Below are 15130 nucleotides of genomic sequence, written 5' to 3'. Positions count from 1 at the left end.
AGAGCACTCATATATTCAGAGCGTCTCATCTTCAGAGCACTCATATATTCAGAGCGTCTCATCTTCAGTGCACTCATATATTCAGAGCGTCTCATCTTCAGAGCATTCGTATATTCAGAGCACTCGTATATTCAGAGCACTCGTATAGTCAGAGCGTCTTATATTCAGAGCACTCATATATTCCTCCCCTTGGAACGGAGACGAGAGAGCTCGCATAATATTACACCTGGACAATACCATAGAGGGTCAGGTGTGAAACATGCACATCGAAATTTTAACATATTGGAATGAGAAATATGGAAGGAAATAAATCCAAAGGAAAGTCATAATAATGTGACTGTATTATGTATCATTATTATAATTATTACTACAGCATAATATTATGCTGTAGGCAAAATTAGAGGACACAGTGTAAACATCACATATGCCCTCGACTTTTCAAATCTTCAGCCAACAAATAATAAAAGAAATATCGCTGGAGTAACTGTTAAGGGTTTCAAGCTTGGAACGTTTCTGCTCGAGTTACTGGATCAGCTTGGTTGTGATGGCTGTGTGGTTCTGCGGAATATATAAACAGCTTCATAGACCAGGCTGTCACCATGTCAAGCCATGATAAAATATCAATCAAAATAGTCCACTGGTAAATTAACAGGGGATAGTCAAGTATTAGAGGTAGTCCAAATTAGGGGTAGGCTACAATTATGGGTAGGCTTCAATTTAAGGATAAGCTAAAAAAATAATAGGAGTAGGTTACAAATAGGTGAAGGCTGCAAATAGGTTACATCCCTCTTCTCCCAACCCGTCCTCTTAAAAATAACGTCGCTTTTCGCTCGTATGGGCGCTATGGCCAAAAGTGGACGTAATTTGAAATGAAATCGACTCACAAAAGTGACGTACTCTCCCGTTTTCTGTTTAAGTCGTCCGGCCTACTCGGAAAGGTTAGGAGAGGAAACTTTCAATTAACATTTTTCATAAAAATTTGAAACTTTATGAGAATTTCATGCCCAACTAACCTACCAGAGGACCGTTAACTTACTGTTGTTGAAAAAAAAATCCCAAATTTATTTTCATTTTTTTTCATTTTCAAATTACGTCCACTTTCGGCAATATGGGCAAAAGCGACGTTATTTTTAAGAGGACAGGACAGGTTAAGAGGACATCTGCTAAGGTTGTCACCTGGCAGGACTGTTCCATAATGATCATTATAATAACAATGTTATTTGTATAATATGTACTTAGGTATAATGACTGAGGAATATTGGGAATGTTTGCTGCTCATTTGTGGGTGATTAGTATTGTAGTCTGCATTTAATTATGTAATGTTAATTCTAGTTTTTCTTTTCACTGTTAACTGAATTTCGTTAACGGTGAGCTGTTGTTTGTTACTTTAAAGTAAAAAAAAAAGAATTCATGCATACACATGGACATGGGTCTCTCTCACACATATACACACACACACACACACACACACACACACACTCCTGAGGAAACTGCACCTCCTTCTTGAGGTTATCTTGAGATGATTTTCGGGGCTTTTTTAGTGTCCCCGCGGCCCGGTCCTCGACCAGGCCTCCACGCCCAGGAAGCAGCCCGTGACAGCTGACTAACACCCAGGTACCTATTTTACTGCTAGGTAACAGGGGCATAGGGTGAAAGAAACTCTGCCCATTGTTTCTCGCCGGCGCCTGGGATCGAACCTAGGCCCACAGGATCACAAGTCCCGCGTGCTGTCCGCTCGGCCGCTCGGCTCTAGAACGACACTACGACATGAACGACCTTACGACACTAGAAAGAAAAAGGGAGAAGTGGGACATGATAAGAACGTATAAAATACTCAGGGGGATTGACAGAGTGGACATAGACGAAATGTTCACACGGAATAGTATCAGAACGAGGGGACATGGGTGGAAGCTGGAAACTCAGATGAGTCACAGAGACGTTAGAAAGTTTTCTTTTAGCGTGAGAGTAGTGGAAAAATGGAATGCACTTCAGGAACAGGTTGTGGAAGCAAATACTATTCATAATCTTAAAACTAGGTATGATAGGGAAATAGGACCATAGTCATTGCTGTAAACAACCGCTGCTCGAAAGGCGGGATCCAGGAGTCAATGTTCGATCCTGCAGACACGATTAGGTGAGTACACACACAGGTCCCTATGTACGATAATACGTCATCGGATTGCAACCGAGGTTCGCAGATTGGATTGGATCCAACCCAGTAGGGCAAAAAGAGTTAGTGAAATGTTTCTTTCAATTTGATTTCTCTGTTAAACTAGCGGTATATAGATATATGGGGGACTTATAAGATAGGTACTGTGAGTTGTACTCTGGGGATGGTCAGTAGATGGCCCAGTAGATATATTAGAGAAAATAGGTAGGAAGCAATTATATTAGGCGGATGTTGCAAAGGCCGAGCCCCAGAGCTAAAACCTCGATCCTACAGGCAAACATAGGTAGACACACACAAGGATCACTTATCACGTGACCACACGTATATTAACTATGACCTGCCTCACTTGTTTATTTCAAGATATGTCTGTGCATGATTAACGGCCTCATACATACAGGAGGTATACTGCTGTACCATGTATATATATAGTGTAACATAACCAATGTATATATGCCCGTAACTATGATGTACTAACTGTGATGCAGCCGGGGAGCGGGTGGCAGGCGTGGCCCGGGAGGTGGAGCCCGGCGCCCAGCAGGTGATGCGGGACAACCTGGAGAGGATCCTGCAGTTCATGGCCGCCAAGAGGATCCGGATGACGCACATCACCAGCAAGGAGGTGGTGGAGGGCAACCTGAAGAGCATCATGCGGGTCATCCTGGCGCTGGCCGCCCACTACAAGCCCCAGAGTGTCAAGTCTGCCGCCGCGCCCCCCCTCCACGACGCCCCCGCGCCCCCCACCACCACCCCCTCACACCCCGCCACCCATGGTACGTACCCCCCAGCCACTCACGGTAATACCCCCCAACCACCCACGGTACGTAAGTAGTGGTAAAAGGCCCTACGATGCAACATTTTGCTTTTTTCGGAGTTGCATCGTAGGGCCGGTCATTTTTCGTTACCCCGGTGAGATTTCTTTTTCGTTTGGGTACCGTTTTCAGAGTTGCATCGTAGGGCCGGTCATTTTTCGTTACCCCGGTGACCCATGCACAGGCATTGCCAATGGTCAATGACGTCATCAGCTAGCCAGTCACCCCATCTTCATCTTCCTGGAATAAGTTCGTTTTCTGTTATTCTGTATTTATTCCCATTTTCAATATTTATAGCAAAGGGGATTCAAATGCTGCATTCTGTCAAGCCTAATGTGCAATGGCGTTAACCATTATAAGCTCGTTTTTCTCGATAAAGTATTACCATACTGTTTCCCATTGTCTAAGATCATTTTATAGCTAAGATTTCATATTAACATAAGAAATGAGTTCACCCCTGTTGCCAATCCAGTATTTGCCCAGGTCTTTTTCCTAAATCTAAAACTTATTCCAATTTATACCCATTGTTTCGTGTTCTGTCTAGTGCTGATAATTTTAATAGTCTATTAATATCCCCCTTTGACATGTCCATTCAGTCACACCTCTATCATATCGCCCCTATTTCTTCGCCGTTCTAAATAATATAATTTAAGCTTTATCCATCTTTCTTCAAGGATTGCTTATTTAGCATAGGGAAAATAAAAATGAAAATCCACTATCAGCCATTTGTATGAAAACAGTCCCCCGCCAGGCGTGGTGACTTCAATGCGATTTCAGTACTAATCCAATATTGCAGCATAAACGCATAAATATATTTGCACATGCATAAATATATATGCCCATCTCACATTCGCTCAAAAAACATGCCTCCCACACCTTACTGTAGCATATAACAAATAAAAAAATACTCATTCATTAAAGCAAGCCTCTCATGTTTTTGAAATAAGGCCTTCTGCAATTATTTTCTTTTTTTGACGTCATCATCCCTAATGCGGTGCCAGGCGCCAACGTGCTAAATGCGGATCCCAGGAGGTTCACACATAAGTGTGAACTCTTAATCTGGCTTATTACCTCAACTGTACTCTGTGCTTCACCAGAGTCGATATTCAGCTACATTGGCTCGTATTTTTGCTCATTGCTCATATTTTCTGTTATTCATAAACCCTATCAAACCATCCTAACCTAACTTATTATATAACAAACAAATACAGACCAGTTGTTGTTGTTGTTTAGTGACATCACGAAAAGCGACCTCAGGTATAGGGGTAAGGTATTGTTGGCCATTAGCATATAAGTGTCAAGGTATCACAGCACCTGACTGGTCAACTATGTATGATGTCACCAGATGGCCCATGCGGCCTTTAGCGTCCTACTGGCATGTGAATTAAATGTTATTATTAAAAAATGACTAGACTAACCATCCCCACCTAACCTAATCAGAGGTTTAAGAATATGCATTTAATCATCCATGACTGTAATTATTATTCTGTAATAAGTGCAAAGTATAACAGCAGCCCAAATGTCGTACAGCAATTTAAGCAGAATCGTACATCTGGCAGCAGGCAAGCTGACCTTATAAGGCCCTCCCCCCAGCCCAAAGGACAGTCCAACTCAGGCTTTCTGTGCTAACACTCTGAACTAGCTCCAGCACTTGTGCAATATCCGACTTCGCTGTCTCGTATCTATCAAATCGACCATGAATATTTGTGAACTTTGCAAGGCACCTAAACTAGGGCCATTCCACCTGTGCCAGGCGAGATGTGCTGAATGTAGGATAACCTTCGCCGCCAGTCCTCAGCATCAGTGTGTTATTTACTGTGAGCAGTGCTTTAAAATACCTCGTGGACATTTTGATAAGATTTGTCCATCGTGCTCCAAAGTGATTTGTTTTACCCGTAAGTATCAGTGTGGTTATGACAACTGTAGAAATTTCCCATAGATATGCTGTGAGTTATAGCATATTTATAGTTACTATTGAAAAAAATGACAACAGCAGCATCAGATATTATTTGTATTAATATTTTGAACAAAAAATACGTACTTTAATAAATTGCACAATAGCGGCAGCAGCTAAATTTTATATATGAATTATTATTTACAATTAGCCGTAGAGCTATACATCTATGCAGCATTCCTTAAAAAAAAATATGCATAACTATATAGAATAATTAAAATCTACAGGTCGCAACCCTGATGCATGTCCATTTTGCATGTATCTAGATGATTCCGAGTCTGAAACTAGTTCTGATTCAGAGCACTCAGATGCATCATCGCACCAAAGCTTCCAGTACGAAAGGAAGTTAAATATAGTTTTTCTGCAATATTAAACTATTCCAAATTCTTGTTAGATATATTTATATAAATACCTCACTTATCATCTTCAGTTATTATTCACATGATCATTTATATGATTTTAGGCTCGCCAACTCAGCAGTTAGTGGAGGTAGAGGAAGAATATCCTCGTGGAGGAGGTGGTGAAGAGCCTAGCACGAGCCGAGCTCGCTCACCGACACCAGAAGATAATGACAACAGGGAAAGTTCTAATTGTAAGTAACATCCGCATTAATTATTATTTTCAATAATGCCAGTATTATTATTAAAACTCCCTATATTTAATTTTATTTATTGGAATCGTTATTCTTGTTACTTATAGGTTCGCAACTGGAGGACGAATAAGACTCCCGGCATCTAGTTTTGGAAGCAGATTCCGATATGGATGCCAGCCAGCCTATCGCAAATTCGCCACCACCACCTCAGGAACAGCAGCAGCAGTTAGATGTTTTGCTTCCTCCTCAACCCGAAGTGCTTGAAGTGATCAATAATTTCAATGGGGGGTACATACGCCATTCATATAGCATCCCAGATCATGCCCAAGGAGATCCTGCCCATTATTTGACTATATATCACGATTATTTTATTCAGCAAATAGAATCCTTATTTGATGCCGTTCACCCCAATTTCCCTCCTGCCCTCTTGATATACCCTGATTTTTCTTTTAATTTACAACGGCTTAATCAAGAAAATGAACCTGATTTTGAGGGAGAGTTACCTATAAAGGCCGAGCAGCGCACTGTATCTAGGCATGAGGCTAGTGTTGTCGTAGATCAATGGATTGCTGAATTCGATAATAAGCTAGAAGAGTTCCTTGCTGAGACAGAAGGTTCGAGTCTAGGTATACAGAGCATTTCAGGTTTTTATATCAATTCCATAGCAGTTCAGCATCCTATCCGTCTAGGAGAATACGTGCCTTATCCAGATAGATTGCTTGGTAAACAACTTATTTTCAACCCTAAAGGCGAACAAAATGCATGTTTGATCCAATGTTTGGCGGCATTTATATGCTTCTCTCTGGGAATAGGCACAAGTTACGTGAATAAGAGTTCCAAGTCTGTCAGGTGGTGTCTTAGATTCGTTCGTTGGAGTGAGGATATTGAAATACCCATAACGTACGATAACATCAATAAAATTGAAAGTATAAATAAATTAAGTATATATATCTATGTGCTCACTCGTGAAGATAATAGGTACTACATTAGCTTAGCTAGAAAAGGCAGGGAACATTCCGCCCGTAAAGTACCTATGCTCATGTTAGAGGATCAGCATCTCGTGCTCATTAAAGATTTCAATCAATATGTCCGTAACATGCGCCGTCAATTAAGCAGAACCCCCCAAAATCATATTTTTTGCCATTCGTGCTTAATTCATTTGTCACCTGACGCTATGCGAGATCACAAGCATCACAAAAATTGAGAAGCGTCACAAAGCAGTGGCATATGCTTTTATCATCATCAACAGGGAATTGGAGGTGGTAGAGAAATTAACGTATATGGGGGATGATCCTGTGAATCATTTCATAGATATTTTGTATGTAGGCATGGCAGATTTAATTTTCTTCCATACTTTCTCCAAAGTATCTATGAAATGATTTACAGGGTCATCCCCCATATACGTTAATTTCTCTACCACCACCAATTCCCTGTTGATAATGATAAAAGCATATGCCACGGCTTTGTGATGCTTTTCAATCATACCTTGGGGATTGGAGGGGTCCAACAAGCACTCGAAATCATAATATGCCGTGTGAGAAGGCCCATAAGCACGTAATTTTTTAACTTGATTTTATGACCTTCAGGGTAAAATTTCAATGTTTGTTTAACTTCGCATGACTCTTCGTGATCCCGCATAGCGTCGGGTGACAAATGAATTAAGCACGAATGGCAAAAAATATGATTTTGGGGGGCTCTGCTTAATTGACGGCGCATGTTAAGGACGTATTGATTGAAATCTTTAATGAGCACGAGATGCTGATCCTCTAACATGAGCAAAGGTACTACGGACGGAATGTTCCCTGCCTTTTCTAGCTAAGCTAATGTAGTACCTATTATCTTCACGAGTGAGCACATAGATATATATACTTAATTTATTTATACTTTCAATTTTATTGATGTTATCGTACGTTATGGGTATTTCAATATCCTCACTCCAACGAACGAATCTAAGACACCACCTGACAGACTTGGAACTCTTATTCACGTAACTTGTGCCTATTCCCAGAGAGAAGCATATAAATGCCGCCAAACATTGGATCAAACATGCATTTTGTTCGCCTTTAGGGTTGAAAATAAGTTGTTTACCAAGCAATCTATTTGGATAAGGCACGTATTCTCCTAGACGGATAGGATGCTGAACTGCTATGGCATTGATATAAAAACCTGAAATGCTCTGTATACCTAGACTCGAACCGTCTGTCTCAGCAAGGAACTCTTCTAGCTTATTATCCAATTCAGCAATCCATTGATCTACAACAACACTAGCCTCATGCCTAGATACAGTGCGCTGCTCGACCCTTATAGGTAACTCTCCCTCAAAATCAGGTTCATTTTCTTGATTAAGCCGTTGTAAATTAAAAGAAAAATCAGGGTATATCAAGAGGGCAGGAGGGAAATTGGGGTGAATGGCATCAAATAAGGATTCTATTTGCTGAATAAAATAATCGTGATATATAGTCAAATAATGGGCAGGATCTCCTTGGGCATGATCTGGGATGCTATATGAATGGCGTATGTACCCCCCATTGAAATTATTGATCACTTCAAGCACTTCGGGTTGAGGAGGAAGCAAAACATCTAACTGCTGCTGCTGTTCCTGAGGTGGTGGTGGCGAATTTGCGATAGGCTGGCTGGCATCCATATCGGAATCTGCTTCCAAAACTAGATGCCGGGAGTCTTATTCGTCCTCCAGTTGCGAACCTATAAGTAACAAGAATAACGATTCCAATAAATAAAATTAAATATAGGGAGTTTTAATAATAATACTGGCATTATTGAAAATAATAATTAATGCGGATGTTACTTACAATTAGAACTTTCCCTGTTGTCATTATCTTCTGGTGTCGGTGAGCGAGCTCGGCTCGTGCTAGGCTCTTCACCACCTCCTCCACGAGGATATTCTTCCTCTGCCTCCACTAACTGCTGAGTTGGCGAGCCTAAAATCATATAAATGATCATGTGAATAATAACTGAAGATGATAAGTGAGGTATTTATATAAATATATCTAACAAGAATTTGGAATAGTTTAATATTGCAGAAAAACTATATTTAACTTCCTTTCGTACTGGACGCTTTGGTGCGATGATGCATCTGAGTGCTCTGAATCAGAACTAGTTTCAGACTCGGAATCATCTAGATACATGCAAAATGGACATGCATCAGGGTTGCGACCTGTAGATTTTAATTATTCTATATAGTTATGCATATTTTTTTTTTAAGGAATGCTGCATAGATGTATAGCTCTACGGCTAATTGTAAATAATAATTCATATATAAAATTTAGCTGCTGCCGCTATTGTGCAATTTATTAAAGTACGTATTTTTTGTTCAAAATATTAATACAAATAATATCTGATGCTGCTGTTGTCATTTTTTTCAATAGTAACTATAAATATGCTATAACTCACAGCATATCTATGGGAAATTTCTACAGTTGTCATAACCACACTGATACTTACGGGTAAAACAAATCACTTTGGAGCACGATGGACAAATCTTATCAAAATGTCCACGAGGTATTTTAAAGCACTGCTCACAGTAAATAACACACTGATGCTGAGGACTGGCGGCGAAGGTTATCCTACATTCAGCACATCTCGCCTGGCACAGGTGGAATGCCCCTAGTTTAGGTGCCTTGCAAAGTTCACAAATATTCATGGTCGATTTGATAGATACGAGACAGCGAAGTCGGATATTGCACAAGTGCTGGAGCTAGTTCAGAGTGTTAGCACAGAAAGCCTGAGTTGGACTGTCCTTTGGGCTGGGGGGAGGGCCTTATAAGGTCAGCTTGCCTGCTGCCAGATGAACGATTCTGCTTAAATTGCTGTACGACATTTGGGCTGCTGTTATACTTTGCACTTATTACAGAATAATAATTACAGTCATGGATGATTAAATGCATATTCTTAAACCTCTGATTAGGTTAGGTGGGGATGGTTAGTCTAGTCATTTTTTAATAATAACATTAAATTCACATGCCAGTAGGACGCTAAAGGCCGCATGGGCCATCTGGTGACGTCATACATAGTTGACCAGTCAGGTGCTGTGATACCTTGACACTTATATGCTAATGGCCAACAATACCTTACCCCTATACCTGAGGTCGCTTTTCGTGATGTCACTAAACAACAACAACTGGTCTGTATTTGTTTGTTATATAATAAGTTAGGTTAGGATGGTTTGATAGGGTTTATGAATAACAGAAAATATGAGCAATGAGCGAAAATACGAGCCAATGTAGCTGAATATCGACTCTGGTGAAGCACAGAGTACAGTTGAGGTAATAAGCCAGATTAAGAGTTCACACTTATGTGTGAACCTCCTGGGATCCCATTTAGCACGTTGGCGCCTCGCACCGCATTAGGGATGATGACGTCAGAAAAGAAGGTAATTGCAGAAGGCCTTATTTCAAAAACATGAGAGGCTTGCTTTTACTGAATGAGTATTTTTTTATTTGTTATATGCTACAGTAAGGTGTGGGAGGCATGTTTTTTGAGCGAATGTGAGATGCGCATATATATTTATGCACGTGCAAATATATTTATGTGTTTATGCTGCAATATTGCATTAGTACTGAAATCGCATTGAAGTCACCATGCCTGGCAGGAAGACTGTTTTCATACAAATGGCTGATAGTGGGTTTTCATTTTTATTTTCCCTATGCTAAATAAGCAATCCTTGAAGAAAGATGGACAAAGCTTAAATTATATTATTTAGAACGGCGAAGAAATAGGGGTGATATGATAGAGGTGTGACTGAATGGACATGTCAAAGGGGGATATTAATAGGCTATTAAAATTATCAACACTAGACAGAACACGAAACAATGGGTATAAATTGGAATAAGTTTTAGATTTAGGAAAAAGACCTGGGCAAATGCTGGATTGGCAACAGGGGTGAACTCATTTCTTATGTTAATATGAAATCTTAGCTATAAAATGATCTTAGACAATGGGAAACAGTATGGTAATACTTTATCGAGAAAAACGAGCTTATAATGGTTAACGCCATTGCACATTAGGCTTGACAGAATGCAGCATTTGAATCCCCTTTGCTATAAATATTGAAAATGGGAATAAATACAGAATAACAGAAAACGAACTTATTCAGGGAAGATGAAGATGGGGTCACTGGCTAGCTGATGACGTCATTGACCATTAGCAATGCCTGTGCATGGGTCACCGAGGTAACGAAAAATGACCGGCCCTACGACGCAACTCCGAAAACGGTACCCAAACGAGAGAGAAATCTCACCGGGGTAACGAAAAATGACCGGCCCTACGATGCAACTCCGAAAAATGCAAAATGTTGCATCGTAGGGCCTTTTACCACTACTTACGTACCCCCCCAGCCACGCACGGTAAGTACCCCCAGCCACGCACGGTACATACCCCCCCAGCCACGCACGGTACGTTCCCCCCCAGCCACGCACGGTAAGTACCCCCCAGCCACGCACGGTACATACCCCCCCAGCCACGCACGGTACGTACCCCCCCAGACACGCACAGTACGTACCCCCCAGCCACGCACGGTACGTACCCCCCCAGTCACGCACGGTATGTACCCCCCAGCCACGCACGGTACATATCCCCCAGCAATGCACAGTTTGTACCCCCCAGCCACGTACGGTACGTACCCCCCAGCCACGCACGGTACGTTCCCCCCCAGCCACCCACGGTACGTACGCCCCAGCCACGCACGGTACATACCCCCCAGTCACCCACGGTACGTACGCCCCAGCCACCCACGGTACGTACCCCCAGCCACCCACGGTATATTCCCCCCCCAGCCACGCACGGTACGTACCCCCCAGCCACGCACGGTACGTACCCCCCCAGCCACACACAGTACGTACGCCCCAAGCCACCCACGGTACGTACTCCCCAGCCACGCACGGTACGTACCCCCCAGCCACGTAAGGTATGTACCCCCCTCACGCCACCCATTGTACGTATCCCCCCTCCGCCACGCACGGTACCTACCCTCCCCCCCCCCCCCCCGCCCTTCCTACTGGGGTCCTGCATCGTCGTAAGTCCTTTCATATAGCTCATGAGTTTATATATTACTGAACACACATTAATATTGTATTAGTTAGGAATATTAATATATTATTAGTTTATATTGCAATATTCTATACAATATCAATATTGTATTAGTTTGTATTTTATCACTATAGTTAAGAATGTGTTACATGTATATTTATTGTTGACTATAAAGTATACACCAATGTATTGATATATTTAGTGTACTATTCTTAAGGAAATACAAGGGGGAAGATGCAACACTGCATGTTGCAAGTGACACTAACCGCCCTTGGCTCCCTGCAGACGTGGGCGTGGGCCCTGACGCGCCCTCCGCCGCCCCGGAGAAGACCCCAAACCTGAGTGCCAACAGGCGAGCCATCGTGGGCGGGGGCGTGGGCGGCGGGGGCGAGGACCCCGGGGGAGTGCTGGGCCTCCGCCGCCACCCCAGCATGACCTCCCCAGCCACCCCCATGGACTCCTCCCCCGTGTACGAGAACCTCCCCAGGAGAGTCGCCCCCAGCCGCTGGGCCTACGACTCCTTGAGGGCGTCGCACAAGTTCCAGTGGTCAGGGGGACACGCCCCCCGCCGCGGCTCCGGCCCTAACAAGACCAGTCTCGACGAGTCCTCTGACGATCAACTCAACACATCGTTCAACACTTCGTTGAACACCTCCCTGGAGGGCGAGGTGGAGGCGTCGCCACGGAGAGAGACGTCGGGGCCACGGAACACCACCCGACCCGCGGCCCTCAACTTCTGGCAGGACTTGACAGGTCGGCGGGACACTGCCAACAGCCCGGACCCTAACCCGCCCCCCCAGCCACCACCTGACGACCCTGACAACCCCTTCAGGTAAGTCCCACTGTCTGGTGGCACTGATCACCTTCAGTAAGTCCCACTGTCTGGTGGCACTGATCACCTTCAGTAAGTCCCACTGTCTGGTGGCACTGATCACCTTCAGTAAGTCCCACTGTCTGGTGGCACTGACCACCCTACAGTAAGTCCCACTGTCTGGTGACACTGTCCACCCTACAGTAAGTCCCACTGTCTGGTGGCACTGACCACCCTACAGTAAGTCCCACTGTCTGGTGGCACTGTCCACCCTACAGTAAGTCCCACTGTCTGGTGACACTGTCCACCCTACAGTAAGTCCCACTGTCTGGTGGCACTGACCACCCTACAGTAAGTCCCACTGTCTGGTGACACTGTCCACCCTACAGTAAGTCCCACTGTCTGGTGGCACTGACCACCCTACAGTAAGTCCCACTGTCTGGTGACACTGTCCACCCTACAGTAAGTCCCACTGTCTGGTGGCACTGTCCACCCTACAGTAAGTCCCACTGTCTGGTGGCACTGTCCACCCTACAGTAAGTCCCACTGTCTGGTGGCACTGTCCACCCTACAGTAAGTCCCACTGTCTGGTGACACTGTCCACCCTACAGTAAGTCCCACTGTCTGGTGGCACTGTCCACCCTACAGTAAGTCCCACTGTCTGGTGGCACTGACCACCCTACAGTAAGTCCCACTGTCTGGTGACACTGTCCACCCTACAGTAAGTCCCACTGTCTGGTGGCACTGTCCACCCTACAGTAAGTCCCACTGTCTGGTGACACTGTCCACCCTACAGTAAGTCCCACTGTCTGGTGACACTGTCCACCCTACAGTAAGTCCCACTGTCTGGTGGCACTGTCCACCCTACAGTAAGTCCCACTGTCTGGTGGCACTGTCCACCCTACAGTAAGTCCCACTGTCTGGTGGCACTGTCCACCCTACAGTAAGTCCCACTGTCTGGTGACACTGTCCACCCTACAGTAAGTCCCACTGTCTGGTGACACTGTCCACCCTACAGTAAGTCCCACTGTCTGGTGGCACTGTCCACCCTACAGTAAGTCCCACTGTCTGGTGACACTGTCCACCCTACAGTAAGTCCCACTGTCTGGTGACACTGTCCACCCTACAGTAAGTCCCATTGTCTGGTGGCACTGTCCACCCTACAGTAAGTCCCACTGTCTGGTGGCACTGTCCACCCTACAGTAAGTCCCATTGTCTGATGGCACTGTCCACCCTACAGTAAGTCCCACTGTCTGGTGACACTGTCCACCCTACAGTAAGTCCCACTGTCTGGTGGCACTGTCCACCCTACAGTAAGTCCCATTGTCCGATGGCACTGTCCACCCTACAGTAAGTCCCACTGTCTGGTGGCACTGTCCACCCTACAGTAAGTCCCACTGTCTGGTGACACTGTCCACCCTACAGTAAGTCCCACTGTCTGGTGGCACTGTCCACCCTACAGTAAGTCCCACTGTCTGGTGACACTGTCCACCCTACAGTAAGTCCCACTGTCTGGTGGCACTGTCCACCCTACAGTAAGTCCCACTGTCTGGTGGCACTGTCCACCTTACAGTAAGTCCCACTGTCTGGTGGCACTGTCCACCCTACAGTAAGTCCCACTGTCTGGTGGCACTGTCCACCCTACAGTAAGTCCCACTGTCTGGTGGCACTGTCCATCCTACAGTAAGTCCCACTGTCTGGTGGCACTGTCCACCCTACAGTAAGTCCCACTGTCTGGTGGCACTGTCCACCCTACAGTAAGTCCCGCAAGTGACGATGGCTGGCGGTAAAGACAACACACATAGCTACTATGGACGTTAATACCTATATACCTATTATAACAGGTTATATACCTATACATATGTTATATACCTATAACCACTATGGACGGCGGTACCTTCGCCCACTATAGTCTTTACTGGTTTTTTTTTGCTAGAATTTCAGGCAAAATTTGTCTTTATTTTTCTATATTCGTTCTAAAAATATTAATATGTAATTTAATGGAACATGTTGTTGTTTGTTTAAGATTCAGTTTGATTTAAGATCCAAGTAGCACGGGCTATGGTGAGCCCGTAGTGGACTTGTTAGTATAACAAGTTCCATCCATAAATAAGCACTTATCATGGGAAAATAGTAAATAAATGAGCATACTTCACAGTTGGTGTCACCATCACTACACAGTCATACTGGGGTCACAGTGGTGTGTCACCATCACTACACAGTCATACCGGGGTCACAGTGGTGTGTCACCATCACTACACAGTCATACCGGGGTCACAGTGGTGTGTCACCATCACTACACAGTCATACCGGGGTCACAGTGGTGTGTCACCATCACAACACAGTCATACCAGGGTCACAGTGGTGTGTCACCATCACAACACAGTCATACCGGGGTCACAGTGGTGTGTCACCATCACTACACAGTCATACCGGGGTCACAGTGGTGTGTCACCATCACAACACAGTCATACCGGGGTCACAGTGGTGTGTCACCATCACTACACAGTCATACCGGGGTCACAGTGGTGTGTCACCATCACTACACAGTCATACCGGGGTCACAGTGGTGTGTCACCATCACAACACAGTCATACCGGGGTCACAGTGGTGTGTCACCATCACTACACAGTCATACCGGGGTCACAGTGGTGTGTCACCATCACTACACAGTCATACCGGGGTCACAGTGGTGTGTCACCATCACTACACAGTCATACCGGGGTCACAGTGGTGTGTCACCATCACC

General features: G+C 44.5%; 1 protein-coding gene across 2 annotated transcripts in view; it reads left to right on the top strand.

Annotated features, from left to right (window-relative positions):
- Window positions 1-15130, top strand: part of LOC123757603 (uncharacterized) — a 278070-nt gene that overhangs the window by 192808 nt on the left and 70132 nt on the right. For both annotated transcript variants that reach the window (XM_045741411.2, XM_045741419.2), the window contains 2 exons: window positions 2656-2940; window positions 11856-12402. In XM_045741411.2, the coding sequence (XP_045597367.1) occupies window positions 2656-2940; window positions 11856-12402 (832 nt within the window). The remainder of the gene's footprint in view (window positions 1-2655; window positions 2941-11855; window positions 12403-15130) is intronic.

Source organism: Procambarus clarkii, chromosome 22, assembly GCF_040958095.1.
Source record: "Procambarus clarkii isolate CNS0578487 chromosome 22, FALCON_Pclarkii_2.0, whole genome shotgun sequence".
Classification (NCBI taxonomy): Eukaryota; Metazoa; Arthropoda; class Malacostraca; order Decapoda; family Cambaridae; genus Procambarus; species Procambarus clarkii.
The sequence above is the reverse complement of the archived record's forward strand: the minus strand, read 5'-3'. Positions and strand labels throughout refer to the sequence as shown.